General features: G+C 45.3%; 1 protein-coding gene across 1 annotated transcript; it reads left to right on the top strand.

Moving 5' to 3' along the window:
* Positions 1 to 168: 168 nt before the first annotated feature.
* CCT7 (chaperonin containing TCP1 subunit 7) lies at positions 169 to 18,413 on the top strand. Its single transcript, XM_055312652.1, has 12 exons — positions 169 to 301; positions 6,312 to 6,465; positions 7,096 to 7,202; positions 9,110 to 9,235; positions 10,221 to 10,273; positions 10,628 to 10,799; positions 14,073 to 14,237; positions 15,031 to 15,219; positions 15,851 to 15,948; positions 16,328 to 16,460; positions 16,939 to 17,145; positions 18,019 to 18,413. The coding sequence occupies exons 1-12, from the start codon at positions 296 to 298 to the stop codon at positions 18,238 to 18,240; spliced, it is 1,632 nt and encodes a 543-aa protein (XP_055168627.1). The 5' UTR covers positions 169 to 295; the 3' UTR covers positions 18,241 to 18,413.
* The last annotated feature ends 922 nt before the right edge of the window (positions 18,414 to 19,335 follow it).

Genomic DNA, 19,335 nt, shown 5'->3' with positions numbered 1-19,335 from the left:
ACGAGCGAGGATTCTACTTGCTCGAAGAGAAAAGCATGAGCAAAATCGGGCGACCCCTAGGTAACCAACGTTTCTCGCAAGAGCGCCCTCGGACCTCCAGCCTTGGCCCTTCTAGCCGTACCGACTCTGTGGTAGCAAACTATAGAGTGGCGGAAGTGGCCCGTCCCCTTCCTCTCCCGAGCCAACGGCTGGGCGAAGCTTCTGGGGACTTCTCTGTCGCGGGGGATTGTGGGGTTGCTAGGCCGCCCGGACGCGGAGACTGGAGGAGTTGCGGGCCACCGAATAAGCTTCCAAAATGATGGTGAGTGGCGTTTCGCACATCGGCCGCCATCCGCTGCCATCCGGTCCGTGGGTGACGCCGCCCGGCCCGAGTCGGTCCGGTAGGGCCCTCCGCTCCCTGCTTATTGTGTCTTTACCCGGATCCCGTGTCTACCGGTGACCCCGGCCCGCCGCGGCCCGGCTCGGCCCCAGCACGGAACAGGGGCCCTGGGCGAGGGCTTTGTGGGGCTGGAGGGAAGGCTGTGGTCTGGCCGGCTGGGGACTACAAGTCCCAGGCTGCTTCGGGGCCGCGAGCCCGCCTAGGGGACCCGGTTTGGGGAGCGCCCCCACAACCGTAACCTATGTTAAACGAGTGCAACTTGAGTGTGCGTGCATATGCGGTCGGCGGGCCGACTTGGAAGCCCTGGTGCCTTGAGAAATGTGGGGTGTAAAAACATGTGCTTCTAGAACGGGCGGAGGCAGCATGGGGACCTTACATTGAGCTGAGCCTAAGGGTTCAACTAGGGTTGCTCGCCGGTTCCCCGGCCCGCCTGCTGCTGAATCAATGGAAGCAGACGTGGCTTGTACTTGAGCACTCACTCGTTCATTCCTAAACACGTTTTTAGCGCCTGCCGAATGTAGTGTAACGCTAGCTGATTGTTGGGGGGTGCAGCTCCTCCGCCGGGAGAACGGACAGGGCACAAGGTGGGCACTACGTCATAGGTGGGAGGACCCGGGCTCTGACTCCGACTCTGTCTGCCCCTCCGATTTGGCATCAGACCAGGCTTTCCGAGTTGGCCATTCTAACTCGGTGTCGTTTTCTTGAATGACGGGTGTTAATGAATCCCAGAGGCCCCCTGTAGGTACCCGCTTCCACATCTTCCCTTTCTGCCACCTCAGCTGTAGATACCTTCCTTGGATCCCAAGCCTCCTGCTGTCTCTTGTGTTACTGTTGAGCGAGGCCCCCTTTTAGGGAGGTGTTTGAGGCAAGACCCTAAGATACTGCTCCCTGTGGTACACTTGGCCTTTCGTTCATTCATTTTGGTCTGCCCATCAGAGGAAGTCCTCTGTCCTCTTCTGGCCTGCTGCCACTGCTTCCTGTCCTGGTAGATGTCACACTGATGCCTGTGAGATGTTGATTCTCTTACCAAATGCTGCGTGAATCCAATTGTACCCATGATAGAAGGAACCTAGGATTTATCTGTACTCTTTCTCTCTCCATACCTCTTAGTACTGTCCTTTTTCAGTTCCTCTTCCAGCATTACCTATTCTCGAGGTCGCCCTCATCTTCCATGTAGAGGCAGCAGAGCCCTCGAGAATAAGAGCTATGGAGCCACACTGAATGCTTAGGTTTGTAACTAAGCTGGGTCACCTACTAGGTGTGTGACTTTGAGCATGTTACTAAATTTCTGGCCCTCCATGTATTCAGGAGATTCATTGAGCTAATACATAGAAAGTGTCCAGCATGTAGTAAGCACTCAGCAAATGTTAGCTATTCTACTAGGTGGTGATTTGCTTCCCTTCCTCTCTGTAATCTGTCCTGCTGACAAGGCTTCCATAAGAGTTTTGGTAGAACTGAGTATCACAACCAAGGCTCTTCTGTCTAGTGATGAAACTCTTCCCTGAGGGGCTCCACCACAGTTGGGTTTTTCTTTAACTGACCCCTGCTCAGTTTCCTTGCTATATTGGTTATTTATATTTTTCCTTTTGGAATGTGAAACTTCTATCAAGAATCCTCCTTGCTGGGATCCCTGGGTGGCGCAGCGGTTTGGCGCCTGCCTTTGGCCCAGGGCGCGATCCTGGAGACCCGGGATCGAATCCCATATCGGGCTCCCTGCATGGAGCCTGCTTCTCCCTCTGCCTGTGTCTCTGCCTCTCTCTCTCTCTGTGACTATCATAAATAAAATAAAAAAAAAAAAAAAAAAAAGAATCCTCCTTGCTGTCATGCCCCTAGTATTCTAGAAGGCTTCTGTGATTGGAAGAGAGGTAGAAGGCACCTGTGGCTCAGTCAGAAGAGCATGCCACACTTAATCTTGGGTTGGGGGTTTAAGCCCCATGTTGAGGATAGAGAATACTTAAATAAAACCTAAAAAAGAAAAAAAGGAAGAGAGGTAAAAGGGTGCCCTGAGGAACCTCAATCTTGTGACTTTTGGTACACTTGTACAGAATATATGTCCTTGCCTTTGTGGTATTGTGCACTATACGCCTTGGCATATGGACACCTGTTGTTTTACAGAACATCAAGCTTAATAATACTTAAATGTTTTGAGGATGAAGGTTAAGATCATTAAGCTGAAATTCCAGAGCCTACCATGATATCCTTGGCAGATTACTGGTTCCAGTATTGTTTCTTTACTTGAATAAGAATGAATGAGGTTGAAAAGTAACAGAAAAGAAGCTGGACTTTCCATAGCAGTGCATTATTAGCTCCCCAAGGGCATGCCCGACACGGGGCTCAATTCCAGGACCCTGAGATCATGACCTGAGCTGAAGGTAGATGCTCAACCAGGTCAACCACCCAGGTGCCCCTTGTGTACAACTGTTAGAACACCCGCCATCTAGATTTGGCCTCATATGAAGCAATATACATCAGCTTTTGGTCCTGAAAATTCAACTTTATATATACTTGTGTTTGATGCAAGCCATGAATTAAGATAGCACTAGCTTCTAATTTTTGGAAAAGCAGTGGCAGTATGCTGACACTAAATCAATGGAGAAATCTTAAGTACAAAGCAAGTATGGCTCAGAAGCAGCTAACCACATAGTCCCCACATTCCCTATGCTTTATAGGCCTTATATAAATGGCAGGGTGGGTAGAGGAGAGATCTAAGGGAAGGGAAAGGTGGTTGAGCTGGATTGAGCCAAGCCAGGTCAAACAGGATGAATTCCATGTCGGGCTCTCTGCTCATGGGGAGCCTGCTTCTATTTCTTACTCTCCCTCTGTTCTCTCTCTCTCTCTCTCTCTCTCTCTCTCTCTCTCTCTCTCTCATAAATCTTAAAAAAAAAAAAAGTTGTACACAAAAGGAAGCAGAGGACATTATGGGATCCTTTGTTTAGGGTGCTCCTAATAGCTGCTGTTGAAAAAACATCTTGGAAGAATTGGGGCTTTGATGAGTTGTTGGCCTAGTGGTAAGAAAGTGCATTTAAAAAAAAATTTAAATATATTTATATATATAATCATTATTATTAAGTAAACTTTGCAGCCAACATAGGGCTCAAACTTATGACCTGGAGATCTAGAGACATCTGCTCTACCGACTAAGCCAGTGAGGTGCCCCAGGAAAGTGGTTTTGGTAGGAAGTGCCAGAATAAGGGTGCCTGGGAGGCTCAGCTGGGCATCTGACTCTTGGTTTCAGCTCAGGTCATGATCTCAGGGTCTTGAGATCTAGCCCCACTCAGTACTGAGTCTCTTGTCCCTCCTCTGCACCCTTCCCCCATGTGTGTATGTACACACACATACTCACAAATAAGTAAGAAATATTTTAAAAAGTGCAAGGGTAGCTCTTGTAAATAGAGGTACAATTTGGAGGTGGAGGTAAGAAAAAGTCTTCACAAGCATTATTATTATTATTTTTAAAGATTTTATTTATTCATGAGAGACACAGAGAGGGGGAGGGCAGAGACACAGGCAGAGGGAGAAGCAGGCTCCATGCAGGGAGCCCGACGTGGAACTCGATCCCGGGTCCCCAGGATCACACCCTGCGCTGCACACGGCGCTAAACCGCTGTGCCACAGGGGCTGCCCCTTCACAAGCATTAAGTTATCCTGTTGGAGAAGTGAAAATTTGTGGAAGACAATCAGAAGAGTTTGAGATCCAAGTCAGTTTTTGATTTGAAGTGTAAGACTATCTAGGATGAGGATGAACTGAAGAAGCTTGGAGGCTGCCGTTATTTAGTAGGACAGGGTGAGGGTGGAGCCTTTGGAAGGGACACCTTTTTCCTTAAAGGAGATTTAAGAGGCCTGAGAGAATGCTGGGAGTATAAAGAAGCCATTTCTTGTTGCCAGACCTGGGATACTTCTGTGAAAGGGAAGAGATTCTCCCTTCACCTTGTGCTTGGCCCCAGATTTAGGGGTTTATCTGACAGCTATTCTTTAAAAAAAAAAAAAAAAAAAGTAATGATATATGTTCTTTGGGAAAAAATTGAAACAAAAAAGAAAATATACAATACAAAGAACCCTCTTTACTCCCACCCTCATACTCATTAGAGTGTGTTGTGCATCTTTCCAGCCCCCTTCTATGTATTTACATATATTATCTTGCCTCCTACTTTTTCTCTTTTTTTGTGTTTTATGTAGATAAAATGTAAGTCAAAACATGCCATTCCTCTGCTAAAAGTTTTTCCAGAGCTTCCTTTTGTAGGAATAAGATCTAAATTCCTTAGCATGGTCTACAGTTGAGTATGTGATCTGGTTCTGGCATGCCTCTTCAGCCCTATCCCAGTCTTCCTCCTGCCTACTACCCTCCAGCTGGACTGGCCAAAGGAGTTGGACTTTTTCAGGAATTGCCCAGTGAATATGGAGTCAACCTCATGGGTCACTTGACTTTCTTGTGTGTTAATCCCTGATTCCTTATTGTTGGGTTGAGATATTCCTTGTGCTTTCCCATGGCTTTTCTGCTCAGACACCTGAAGTACCTATAGAGGTGGACATGGGCGGTGGCTTTCAAACTTCATATTGCAATCCATGGTAAAAAAATAAATTTAAGTCATTGCCTAATATACAGAATTCAGTCACAAGCACAGGAAGACAGTCTGGTTTATGAGCTCATCCGTGAAGACACAGGTTTTGATACAAACTCGGTTTGCTAGGATGAGGAATTACTGTCTGTGCTGATGGTCACTGAAGTAAAGATCTCTAAGCAAGCCTTTAAACTCTGTCTTCCCAGAGTTTCTAAGGCAGGTCTGCAAATAAAACTCTATAGGAATAGTGGCTGTTCTCAAGGCTAGCATGCAAAATAGAGAAAAATTTCTGTTGGGACATTTGATTGGAGATTGGTCACTGGGAATCTGTAGAACCTGCATGAGAGATGGACTCACTGTAGTAGTTTCACTGAGTTAGATTTGTTGTCATTTTGTGAAACAGACAGACATGCTATTTGTTTCTCTGCCTGGTTCCTTCCCTATACTTCAGCTAAGCATGTTTTGGTAAAGCTGCTTGCCTGGGCATCTCCAGGACACCACCTGAAGATGCAGGCACCTCATGTTTTGCATCAGTGCCCCATCAACTTCTCTAGGATTAAGCTGTAATGCAGATAAATGGTTGTTTTGCTAGAGGGTGAACACTGAGCTGCTTCCTCTTGTGCTGTGACCTAATTCTTCAAGACAGGGAATGGTGTCAGAAGTTGAAAAGGCAAAAAAAAAAAAAAAGAAGAAGAAGAAGTTGAAAAGGCTATGCTTATTCCACTGAGCACTGGAGAACATAGTATTTGATCTGTTTTTTTAAGACTAAATTATGCTTCTCATACTATTTTCTAGCACACCTGTAGGATATGCTATAGTCTTAGCAGTATCCCTGGATGTAGGAGCTAGTTAAGGAGTCAGTGTGGTGGATAGTGGGAATAATGGTTTTAAAAAGCCTCCAGAGGGCAGCCCTGGTGGCGCAGCGGTTTAGCGCCGCCTGCAGCGCAGGGCGTGATCCTGGAGACCCTGGATCGAGTCCCACGTCAGGCTCTCTGTATGATGCCTGCTTCTCCCTCTGCTTGTGTCTCTCTCTCTCTCCCCCTGAATAAATAAAATCTTAAAAAAAAAAAAGCCTCCAGAGGGGCACCTGGGTGACTCAGTCCATTAAGTACTTGACTCTTAATTTCAGGTCATGATCTCAGGGTCATGAGATCAAGCCTGGTATCAGGCTCTGAGTTCAGCAGGGAGTCTGCTTCTCTTCCTCTGCTCCCCTTCCTTTGCATGTGTGTGTGTGCAAGCATGCTCTCAATTCTTTAAAAGTCCTCCATATATTTGTTATGGGAGAGATGGAAACATTTATCCTTTATGCTCCCTCCTTGTATTTCATTGTAATAGATGATTATTAAAACCAGTCCATTGTTCTTTCTTCTCTAGCCCACACCAGTTATCCTGTTAAAAGAGGGGACCGATAGCTCCCAGGGCATCCCCCAGCTTGTAAGTAACATCAGTGCCTGCCAGGTGATTGCGGAGGCTGTAAGAACCACCCTAGGCCCTCGTGGCATGGACAAGCTGATTGTAGATGGCCGAGGTAAGTGTGCAGGGTTCCTCAGGCTGGGGTGCAGGAGAGGAGACTCCTGGAGAATGTTTTGGGTTAGCAGAGGTTGGCATCAGAAATGCTGCTACTTTTAACATCTCAGAGGGATTGGTCTCTATGAAATGATTCCATTTCAATACATTGTCCTGAATGCTGACCCTATGGGAATGTATGGGAGACATTGGGCTCAGGAGCCTGTTTCCTTGTAGAGAGAGGCAGACTGGAAACATGAAAGGGGACTATCTGAGTTGCTTGTGATCGTTCCTATTGTATCATGTTACCAAGACAGAATTCTCCCTCCTGTTTTAGTGTATTAGCTGATGTGTGAGATTGGGTATCAACTGTGTCAAGAATATCTAAACGGTTTCTCATTCTCATTTAAAGTAATATTTTCTACATCCAGTTTGAAGTGTGCTAAATGCTGTTCAGAGAAAATCAGGTGCTCATGGTCTTCAGAAGCTTGTGATTTTAAGTGGCCCTTTGTGCACAGAGCTAAGTCTATAAAAAAATCAGTTCATTTATGCCATGATCTCCTCTGCCCCATACCAGTAAAGAGTATGTGGGCTCCAAGTCCAACTGGGAAAAGGGTCTTTAAATTTTTACTTTGTGTTTGTTCCTTTTAAGGCAAAGCAACAATTTCTAATGATGGGGCCACAATTCTGAAACTCCTTGATGTTGTCCATCCAGCAGCAAAGACTCTAGTGGACATTGCTAAATCCCAAGACGCTGAGGTGGGAAAATCAAGCATGTGTTTAAATAAACTTTGAAATACATGCCTGCTTGCTCCTTTGCTTTTCTTTTAAAATTTTTTTGACTTTATATCTGAAATTATGATTTCACAAGTAATACATGCTTGTAAAATATTTAGATGGAATTGAGAATCTTTTAAAATTCATACTGTTTCATTGCATGTAGCTGAAATCTTAGGACTACGCTCATGTGCTGGCATTCATATCAGTGACCTGGTACATAATTTAATCTCTAATGTGTCACCTTATGAGATGGAGCTGGAAACTGTTTCCAGTTTACCTGTTTTTTATTGTGGGTTTATTTTTTAATTTTTTTAATTTAAATTCAATTTGCCAATATACAGTATAACACCCAGTGCTCATCTCATCATGGGGTTTATTTAATGATAAAATATAGATAACATGAAATGTACCACTTTAGCCATTTTTAAGTGTATAATATGATGGCATTAATTAGTCTGTCTTAAGACATTTCTTTTTTTTTGTCTTAAAACATTTCTAACACTGAAGTCTTGATAATAAATATTGAGAGAAAAGGTTTGCATTATAGAGTATTACAGGTATATTTTGAAGTTTTATAAAAGGTTTATTGGGACCCAGTAGCCTATAAAAACAGTATGGCTTATATAAAATTAAAGTGAAAATAGTCTGGATTTGGCCTGTTACTGTCTTTATTAAGGGACTAATTAATACCTTTCTGGCCAGGAATTTGGCAGCTTAAACCCTTTACCACAGCAACACTTTTTCCCCTTTGAAAATCCCTCAACATTTAACAATGGACATAATTGAATTGAAGGTAAATTTCAGTGAAATCAGAGGTGAACTGGTTTTAGCTCTTTCTCCCTCATTAAAAATAGGGTTTAGATCCTATTGTAGAAAATGACTATGTTAGACATTTAGCAGACTAGTGATCTGCCTGTTCCAACCAGTGTTCAAAGTGTAAAGGACTTTGGCTGGTCCTAGAGGGTTGTTTTATTTATTTTTAAAATTCTACTTCTGTTTTTTTTTTTTTTTTTTTAAGATTTCATTTATTTATTCATGAGAGACACAGGGAGAGAGAGGCAGAGACATAGGCAGAAGGAGAAGCAGGTTCCATGCAGGGAGCCCAACGTGGGACTCAATCCCGGGTCTCTAGGATCACACCCTGGGCCAAAGGCGGGCACTAAACCGCTGGGCCACCCAGGGATCCCCTAGAGAATTGTTTTAATGGGATTTGTCTGGAAATTATCTTTTTGTAAACTCCTATAGTACTTTGTGCTTCTTTTAAAGAATATTTTTTGATGTTTCCTACTACTGTGGTTACTTATGACACATAAGTATTATATTATGAGTGGGAGTGTCTTGTTGTTCATCAAGCCCATATATGTAATAAGTTCTTGGTTAATCTGCTTGTGTAATTTCATATCCTGAGGAACTGGTTGTCCAAATCAGCCCTCTTTGGAGAATGGGCATGGCTGGTGAATTAATTTTGTAGCCCAGAGCCATTCGATGGAATGGATACCTAACTACTGTTACCACCTTCCTTGTACTTGTTGCCATCACCTGTGCTTCCAGAAAAAACATTTCACACCCATTTAAACAGTCCCCACTTTAAATGGGTAGGTTGCCTAAAAATGGAGTTTCAGGCTTTATCTCTAACCGTGAGAGAATATGGGGGCACCTGGGTGGCTCAGTTAAGTGTCTGCCATTAGCTCAGGTCATGATCCCAGGGTCCTAAGATTGAGCCCCATGTCCAGCTCCCTGCTCAGTGAAGAGCCTGCTTCTCCCTCTCCCTGTCGCTCTCCCTGCTTGTGCATGTGTGCTCCTCTCTCTGTCACATAAATAAAATCTTTAAAAGAAAAAGAATAATAAACATGAGAAAATGTGAATTTCTTACTATCTTCTTCCAGGTCGGTGATGGTACCACCTCAGTGACCCTGCTGGCTGCAGAGTTTCTGAAGCAGGTGAAACCCTATGTGGAAGAAGGTTTGCACCCACAGATCATCATCCGAGCTTTCCGCACTGCCACCCAGTTGGTATGGGAATAACTGGCTGCCCTGGCCTTTGCCTGGGTACCTTCATGTTTTCCTTAGAATAATACCTTTAGTGGGGTGTAAAGAGACTGGTAACTGGGTTCCTTGGACATTTTCTGAATTTTCCCTACTAATCTCAGTTCTAACATTCAGTAGCTATTTGACTAATCTCTTTAAGCCTCAGGTTTCCTGGTGGACTCAGTAAGTGAGAGTGGGGTTTTTTAGTTTGTTTTTTATCAAGTTCCTCATGACACACGTCTTCGGACCTTGTTCTTATTAACCTTTGACCTTCATTCTGTGATCTTCGGCCAGTCAATCACTCCAGGCTTTACTTTCTTCCTTTACTCTCTGTTTCAGGGGTGCTTGGTGTCTCAGTCAAGTTATTTCAACTCAGGTCATGATCTCAGGATCATGGGATCAAGCACTAGATCAGGCTCTGCTCTCTGTGGGGAGTTGACTTGAGATTCTCTGCTCTCCCTCCACCCCTCAAAAAAATTATTTACTATCTGTGTTTCAGGGTGGTGACATTAAAACAAGATCATATATGAGAAGTACTTTTGAAAAGATACTAAGTTTAAAATACAGATATATTGCATAACACATCTAATTAACCTATAAAGTACTAGAAATCGTCATGGATATCTCTCATAAGCCAGAAGGTTTGACCCAGTCTAGCATCCTAGTTTGTTTCTACTTATTTGTTTTAGTGTGTTCCTTGAATATTCAGAGTTAAATCCTGGAAATACCCTGATGATTCTTCAGAACTATATCTATACTGAACCTATACCTGTTTGTCATGGGGAGTTTTCTAAACTGTAGAGATTTGTGTTTCCAGGCAGCTACAAGACTTGGAAATACTGTTTGAGCTACAGAGTGGGACTGTTTAAGATTTGGGAGTAAACAGATTGGAGAGTGGCAAGAGAGACTGGGACCACCTCTCCATTTTGCCCTTGGCACCAGAGACTCATTCGGCTTCTGTTGTTGGCAGGCAGTTAACAAGATCAAAGAGATCGCTGTGACCGTGAAGAAGGAAGATAAAGTGTAAGTTTCTGGTGGGCTTTGTCAGAACCTTGACTTTCCGTGGCCAAATTGGATGTAGAAGTGTATTGCCACCCTGTATGGGCCTGGGGCTATTTGGCTCTTGATAGACCCTTGGCTGTACCCGAGCTCACACAGCACAAAAGAGGCTGTCCACTGTAGTTTTAAAGCTGTCACACCTGAGGTCTCTGATTGCAATCACCATCTGCCAGTAATAATCTGTCCTAAAGATATAGCAGATGAAGTTGGTGTGGTCTGAGTTTAGGGACTAGAACAGAGACCCACTCCACATTGTAGTAGACTCAACACGAGGGGCTTTCCGGGACTGACACAGGTCCCACCATCCTTGTGTCCCAGGGAACAGAGGAAGCTGCTGGAGAAGTGTGCCATGACCGCCCTGAGCTCTAAGCTGATTTCCCAGCAGAAAGCCTTCTTCGCTAAGATGGTGGTGGATGCAGTGATAATGCTCGATGAGTTGTTGCAGCTTAAAATGATTGGAATCAAGAAGGTGCAAGGTGGTGCTCTAGAGGTAAGCCTGTTACAGCCTCCCTAGGAGGCTCTTACTCTCACATGGACTCTTCAGACAAGTTGGTACACGAGGTGAACACATATTACAGGTGTTGTGAGAATGCATTTGGGCTAGAAGTCGAGTTGAGTTGTATTCCCCCACTCTGTCACTATAGCCTGTGACTGCTGATATATTTTGTAATATCTATGGACCTGTATTTACTTTTCAGCAGAAATCAGATTAAACTCATTGATTTTTAGAATCTCAGTGTGATGTGGGAGGGGATAGCACCAGATCCATCTGATAATTACCTGTGACCCTCTCAGTTAATAAATCTGAGAACTTCTTAGTCCCTTCTTTTCCAAGTGACACGCCCAAGCTCTTCCTTTTGCATCTGTAAGCACATATGTAAATACTGCTTTTCTAAACACAAGTGTTCATTTATAATACATAATGTTGTAACTTGCTTTTGTCCATTTAACCATGTATTTTAGAATTTGATCTATATCAGCACGTGGGGCTTTTAATCCAGTTCTGCACGATAGAGCTTTCTGTGATAGTAGGACTGTTACATGTCTGTGTTGTCCATTTTATGGTAGCTGTTAGCCATGTGTAGCTACCACAGCACATTAAATGTAGTTAGTACAACTAAGGAACCAAGTTTTTAATTTAATTTTTATTTATTTAAATTAAAGTAGTGGGATCCCTGGGTGGCGCAACAGTTTGGCGCCTGCCTTTGGCCCAGGGCGGGATCCTGGAGACCCAGGATCTGGTCCCGCGTCGGGCTCCCGGTGCATGAAGCCTGCTTCTCCCTCTGCCTGTGTCTCTGCCTTTCTCTCTCTCTCTGTGTGACTATCATAAATTAAAAAATTAAAGTAGCAACATGCGGTTCATGGCTACTGCATTGCCTAGCATAACTAACTTGTTCTTTTTTTAACACAGTGGTATCTAGAAGCATCTTTTGATGTTGGCATCTCCGTGCCACTTTGGTCCTTCTCCCCTCTGACCTGCCCTACTTCTTTACTCAATTGTGGTGACCCAACCTGAGGTGATTTGGATAGGACAAGATCTGCTTGAAATATTAAAGCCTGGCCTGGCCCTTCACTTTTTGTTCTTTGACTTATCTTTCCAGATTATATTCCCACTCTGTGCTCCTCCTCCCCTTCCTCCTGTCATGGCACCTGTCAGTGGACTGAGGTTCTCTTTTCTCTAATAAAGCTGTGAGGAATCTCTAGGGCATCTGAGCAACCCCCCTGTCTTTGGTCCCTGTACCCCTCCTTTCTCAGCCCATCCATCGTGGCTTACTGACTTTGTTTTTACCACTGCTTTGGTAGCAGTAGTCATCTTCTCCTGGGCCTTCCTGTTTCCCCAGACTCTTGAGATTAGATTGGCATTCACTCAATTAGGGAGCAAAAGTGATCGTTTTGTGTGGTCAGAAAGCCAGGGATTCTCACCCACTTCTTAGGCTGTCCAACATTCCTTAAGCTCATATAAAACCTTTAACACCTCTCTCTGTGTGACTATCATAAATAAATAAAAATAAAAAAGGGGGGGGGATCCCTGGGTGGCACAGTGGTTTGGCACCTGCCTTTGGCCCAGGGCGTGATCTTGGAGACCCGGGATCGAATCCCACATCGGGCTCCCAGTGGATGGAGCCTGCTTCTCCCTCTGCCTGTGTCTCTGCCTCTCTCTCTCTGTGTGTGACTATCATAACTAAATAAAAATTAAAAAAAAAATAAAACCTTTAACACAAAACCTGAGTCACAGAATTCAGTAGATGGTGGTAGTGGTTATTGACTTATTCTCAGGATTAATGGAGAACTTCCTGATCTGTATCTTTAGTCCTTACCTCCCCCTTGAACCTCAGGCTCCTGTATCTGCTACTGAATTCATCATCCAGTCCTCCAAACCTGTAGCACTTTCTGTGTTCTTTGATATGGTTGGTATCATCACCATTGACTTAGTCCCTCACGCCAGAAATGCAGGGTCATCTTTAAAAATGTTTACAACTTCTCACAACCCGTCAATTACCATTGTCTCATTTTGCCCACCAATTTACTATTTACTTCTTAAAGCTCTCTCTTTTACTTATTCTCAAGACCACTGTCCTGGCCGTGGTCACCCTTCCTCCAGTCTTGCATCCCCTTAATCAGCTCTATTTTCTGTTGTAAGGTGAGCTTCCACAGTTTACTACCCCGTGTATAAAGCCTTTGGGGGTTCCACATTGCATACAGAATAAGAGGCAGGCCTTAGCAGAGCCTATAATATTCTAAACTGGCCCCTGCCCTCTGCTTATATTCCTGCAACTATAAATGGCTTTGCATTCTCTGATACCAACACACTGCTTCTTCAGAACATCTTTTCCTTTTTCTGTTTGATAATTCTGCCTATCCATGTTGATGTAGCTCAAGCATTGCCCCCTTTAGGATGCTGTGGATTTGAGTAATGCACGAATGTGTTCACTGATAAAACTACCATATTCTAGATTAGGACTATAGATTAGCACTGGCAGAAGACACAGAGGTCACTGAGCTCAATATACACTTTTTTTTTGAGTGGAAATGACTTGATCATTTACTAAGAAAGAGATCTGAGGTTTGAAATGCCGAAGTCAGTCCCAGGTACAATGTGCTTACTACTCCCTGCTATTAAATCCAACCCATGGGGAGCTCGTGTTCTGAGGGACTGACATAGAGGAAGCCACAATTGTATCTAGAGAACTGTACAAGGAATTTCTGACACTTAGGACCTCTGGCCTCATCTGGGAAGAAGAAGCACCTAGGCTACTGCACACAGGTAGAGTATGTGTGTGCGTGTGCATAGGGCAGGTACGGGGGGGTATGTGGAGGTGTGTCCAATAGCTACAGACTGGGGTTTGAGTTGGGATTGAAGGGGTGAGGCATCGGGACTATACTTTACTCAAAAATGCCCGACCCCTTGCCTAGTACCATAGGATATGTTCAGCATTATCCCTTGGCACCTGCTTTGGATGTCAGTCTTAGAGGATAGTGCAAACAGACCTTTACTGTGCTGAGTCTCTGCAAGCTGAATGATTGGTTTTCTTCATACTGAAGGGACACCCAAAATCTGTTTTATATTTTCCCCAGATTTTATGAAAATGAAAAGGCTTTGTTGTAACAGTGAAATAAAGACATGGTTAATTCCATCAGGTTCAGGGGAATGGACACACATTAGTGTAGCATACCTGATTTCATTTCAGGCCAATACTGAACTGTGTACTGTTTTTTTGTGTGTGTTTGTTTTTTTTTTGTTTTTTTTTTTTTTTTTTGACAGGAGTCCCAGCTGGTCGCTGGCGTTGCATTCAAGAAGACTTTCTCTTATGCTGGGTTTGAAATGCAACCCAAAAAGTACAACAATCCAATGATTGCCCTTTTAAATGTTGAGCTTGAGCTGAAAGCTGAGAAAGATAATGCTGAAATCAGAGTCCACACGGTGGAGGTAGGCCCCACCAGCTGGCAGTTGCATGGAAACAGCTTTCTGGGCCAATGTCTTGGGTCTTTGTGGCCGTCTTGGGACCAGCTCTGTTTCTCAGTCTCCTTATGAACCCACTTCTGGCCCCTGAATATATTGCTGTCCAAATACCAGGCCCACTTCTTTTCTCAGTGAAAAGTTGGTGACCTAGACCTGAGGAGGTTTGAATAGAGAAGACCTGCTGAAGTATTATCCTCTCGCCCCAGGAAGGGCTGGCAGGGGCCCTCCTCCTTTACATCGATCCCAGTATTTTGAGTCTTCTCACTTGAGCAGATGAAAGGTCTCCTCCTGTACCTGGTTCTACACTGTAGGGACAGGTGTACTCCCATCACTGATTATACCAAGGCTGTATCTGGAAGTAGCAGTGCCACCCAACCATAAGCAGGTGGTATTGGGTAATGTGTCCCCAACACAGAATGGCCTCTGGGGGAAGAGGTCTTGTCATTGGGAACTCCATGGGTCTAGCTTCTCAGAGGAATCTAGAACACTCAGGCTAAACTATTTCTCACACCTTGCATGTCAGCTCTGGAGTAACTCCTAGTCCTGGGGTTACTTTCTGCCTTTGTGTTTGAAAGCTTTATGTGGTTGCTAAGTTACTGTATAGGGTCCTTGTTTAGTTGGACTGAGGAGAGGCTATTCTGTTTACACTTGTTAATTCCCAGATAAATCAGCATATTTTATTTTAAGGGGTATATCTTAGCCTACCATGTTTCCTCATCTTCCCCCAAAAGCATCCTCTTCTTTTTCTGGGTCTTTTCAGGATTATCAGGCAATTGTTGATGCTGAGTGGAATATTCTCTATGACAAGTTAGAGAGGATCCATCATTCTGGAGCCAAAGTCGTCTTGTCCAAACTCCCCATTGGGGATGTGGCCACCCAGTACTTTGCCGACAGGGACATGTTCTGTGCTGGCCGAGTGCTGGAGGAGGATCTGAAGAGGACAATGATGGTAACCAAATATTCCCATGCTGCTCCTTAGTGTTCGTGGCCTTGAGGGGTTTTCATTTACTCCTGGTGTACTAGAGTGCAGTAAGGTGGGCGTGTGACCCTAAGCTTGTCTTCAGTTTTTGTTTTTTTGTTTGTTTGTTTGTTTGCTTGCTTTGAAGTATTCCAGTCACCATGTTCATGTGCTCTGCACAGGCAATACTCAAGTCAGGAAATCTGATTTGTGAGAGCACCTAGTAGTAATGCTATGATAAACTCAAGTTTTGGTGTTTTCAGCCAAGTTTACTCCTTTTCTTTTTGAGCATCTCACCAAAGACATGTTGGGTCTAAAGCACCTATCTTAACTAGTTGTTGGGCCCAGGACAAACTAGGTGGAGGAGTGGGTACTGGTGAAGTAAAGGGTCCCCATCTTCTTGAACTAGGCCTGCTCGCCTGTCACATGTTTTTGTTCTGTTTTATTTTCTCCTCTTCCAGGAGGGTAAGGGTGAGAGTGGGTTATCCAGTGGGACTCTCCTGGGGCACTGTAGCAGAGTTTAGCATGGGAATTAGCTTTTGAGATTGGGTGGCGGGAAGTTGTCTTTGGGCTTCATGTCAGCCTTTACTGCCAGGTGATCTTACCTTCTTGCGCCTTTCAGGCCTGCGGAGGCTCCATCCAAACCAGTGTGAATGCTCTGTCAGCTGATGTGCTAGGCCGCTGCCAGGTCTTTGAAGAGACGCAGATTGGAGGCGAGAGGTGAGCCACGGCCCTGGGCTGCCTATTGGCTGAGTTCATAGGATCTGCCTGGGTCTGGTCTTCTCCCGTCTTTTGGGTGTGGTATGCAGCACGTGCTACTCTTTTGGAGGTCTCACCTTTCGGGGCTTCAATGACTCCAATATAAACTGTTCTGAGGGGGAAGAAGATCAAGTTGAAGCTAAAGTCTGACTCTACAATATTTTATGCCTCAGGGATACAGCCCCAACCCTTTCCCCAAGCAGGTCTCCAAGAGTGAGATTGAAAAACCTAGTGAGGAACCAAAGAGCAGCTGCTGAGTGTTGGGAGGAGGTGGTGAGGTCGCATGCAGCAGCTGGGCAGCAGAAAGAAGTTCACATGTATGATTTGATCATGGGTGCAGGTACAATTTCTTCACTGGCTGCCCCAAGGCCAAGACCTGCACTATCATCCTTCGTGGTGGTGCTGAGCAGTTTATGGAGGAGACAGAGCGGTCTCTGCATGATGCCATCATGATCGTCAGGAGGGCCATCAAGGTACTAGGCTGGGGTTTCCTGCCCACATAGCCCACTCTGCCTCCCCAGCTGATAAGACCCTGGATTTGTGTGCTGATTTTCTTCCTTGTATAAGCTGTCCTTCCCTAGATGGCCTGTTGGCCCTGAGTTGCCTCACAAATCCTAGAGAAGTAGCCTCAGTCTCTAAAAATAAGTCACATTGCCTTTAAGGCTATGATTTGTGAGCAAGCAGTGAAGCTGCTATCGTCAGCCATTCCAGTGATTGTATCAATGCCCTCAAACTACCAGGTGACCTTAAAGACGGTCAGAAACCATACGTTCACCAGATCAAAGTTGGGATGGGCTAGATCTGGGCTTCCTGTGGTTTGGAATCGGGAGGAATGAGGAACCACTCCCCTTCTGTCCTAGAGGGCCTATTGACTGGCTGATCTAGCTCGGCTCTGGCTGGAGCTTGGATCAGGGGCCTGTTAGCATTAAAAGGTGGGTCTTGCCTCTGCAGAATGATTCAGTGGTAGCTGGTGGCGGGGCCATTGAGATGGAGCTTTCCAAGTATCTGCGGGATTACTCAAGGACCATTCCAGGAAAACAGCAGCTGTTGATCGGGGCATATGCCAAGGCCTTGGAAATTATCCCACGTCAGCTGTGTGACAATGCTGGCTTTGATGCCACAAACATCCTCAACAAGCTGCGGGCTCGGCATGCCCAGGTGGGTCCTTCTCCTTGGGGTCCAGGGACTGGGTGCATGGAGCTAAATTTTGAGTGTGTGTTGGGACCCAGTGACAGGGCTAGAACTAAACCCAGTACTAGCCAGCTGTGCCTCTGAGGGCAGAGAGAAAGCCGCAGTGCCAGGACTGGAGGTTCCAGGGTTTATTTAGTGCTGGGAAGAGTATGATGGCTCCTTGTGGTGCCATCAGAGGAATCAGGGGGACCTTGCAGCCTCCTCCCTAGAGGCACAAGCCGACCATGTGTAGTGGGCTTCCCAAGGTGGTGGTGAAGTGTGCCAGAGCCCTGCTGAAGAATGGCCTGGCCATGGCCCTACCGCCTCTAAGTTGTGGTCTCTCTCAGAATCTAATTTGTTCATTTGCTGTTTAACAAATATTTGTTTAGAAATATTTGTTAAGTATTCAGCACTGTGACAGCAGCATTTGGTGAGTGGCCTTGCTTCTGACTTGCGTGAGGGCTTGAAGCAAATCATTCACTTCTCCATTTCCTCATCTGAAATGGAGACTAATGGAAGCAGTAAGCTAAGGGATTAGAAAGTGTTCCTCCCGAGAAATGGACAGTCCTCAGGTGACTTGAGGCCAGGGCCTCCCGAAACACAGCATGTTGACTGGAAGAGGGCCCAGAGCTCTTGAGTGAACAGCATATCTAGGGTTTGAAGAGGGTGATTGCTAGGGGCACAGGCGAGATGTGTACATCCAGGTTCCTGGTGTGAGGCCATGCAGACGCCATCCTCCTTGGAGAAATGCAGGCAAGTTCAGAGAGCGTGAGGTTTCCTAACACCCGGAGTCTTTGGAGGATAGGCAGGAAGCTATTTGAGAGCAATTCCCTCTCACCTCCCCTTTTTCTGCTTTTTTAGGGGGGCATGTGGTATGGAGTGGACGTCAACAATGAGGACATTGCTGACAACTTTGAGGCGTTTGTGTGGGAGCCAGCCATGGTGCGCATCAATGCCCTGACCGCAGCCTCTGAGGCCGCCTGCCTTATCGTGTCAGTAGATGAGACCATCAAAAACCCTCGCTCAACAGTAGACGCTCCCCCAGCTGCGGGACGGGGACGGGGCCGGGGCCGCCCACACTGAGAGGCACCTTGTCCCTCACAAGAGTGGCTGGCAGGCTGGCTGCAGGGTATGCTTACTCTGTCTTGGTTAATGGGTATTATGAGGAAGGGGTAGTAATTGGCCTGCTCAGCTCTCACTGGAGGTTATTTAAATAAACCTAAAGACTTAAATAAACTTAATAGACTTAAAATTCACTTGGCAAATTATTTGGGCTGGGAGTTTTACCTAGAAATGTCTTGACTCCAGGTCAAGATTTTACTTTTGTATGTGCTCACCCACAGATAGAAAAATGTTCTTCTTTTCTGTTGGGCTGAGTCCTGAACAGCCTCTGGTTGTTACAGCAGAGTGTGGGTCCACTCTGCCGGCGGGGAGCTCCACTTGAGGGGCCTCTATCCAGAAGATTCACTTTAGTGGTTTTCTTAGTCCCAGAAGTGGCTGGGAGCTATGGAGTCCCTTCCTTTTCTTCTCATGTCATCTTGTTTAGCCCTGGCCTCACCAGGCACTGCTCTCAGGGTTTGTCTGGTTTTGAGTAAATGTGTTACATTACCTTATTTACTCCTTCTACCTCCATACTCTTTTGGCTCAGTCTTTGGTCTCTCTTAATAAGCAAGATCTCCTGGTTGAGGACTCTTGGAGGAATGTTCTAGAGGCCACATTCTCTTTAAATTCTGTAGTGATTCCTTACAAGTCCATTGAGGTGGCTGAAGGAGCACCCACTTGGTCTTCTTAGTTCAACCACTGATGGTCTTGGGAGTTCCTTTTGCTTTTTCCTGACCAGTGGAGGTTTGGAATGGCCAAAATGAAATGGAAATCAGGAGGGTCTGGCCACCTTCTTGTTTATACTAGTCCCAAGAGCTGCCCTGTAGTCGGCTATAGTTTGTAATAGTTGAAGGTACAGATGAGTAACTGTCACCTTGAGCCATGGAAACTTTTGCTGCCTGACACTAGGAGTAATCCCCTTGAGTCTGGGCCACTCTGGTTAGATGGACTCAAAAGCAAAATGGGGTGGTGGGCAGGTGCAGACTGTAGAGTCTAGCATCCCTCCTAACTTGATAATCTCTGGCTAAACTAATTTTTCTGAACCTCAGCTGCCCTCACCTGTGTAATGAACATAAT

The sequence above is a fragment of the Nyctereutes procyonoides genome, unplaced genomic scaffold (genome assembly GCF_905146905.1).
Source record: "Nyctereutes procyonoides isolate TBG_1078 unplaced genomic scaffold, NYPRO_anot_genome, whole genome shotgun sequence".
NCBI lineage: Eukaryota > Metazoa > Chordata > Mammalia > Carnivora > Canidae > Nyctereutes > Nyctereutes procyonoides.
Note: the sequence above shows the minus strand (reverse complement) of the source record. Positions and strands in the feature narration are given on the sequence as shown.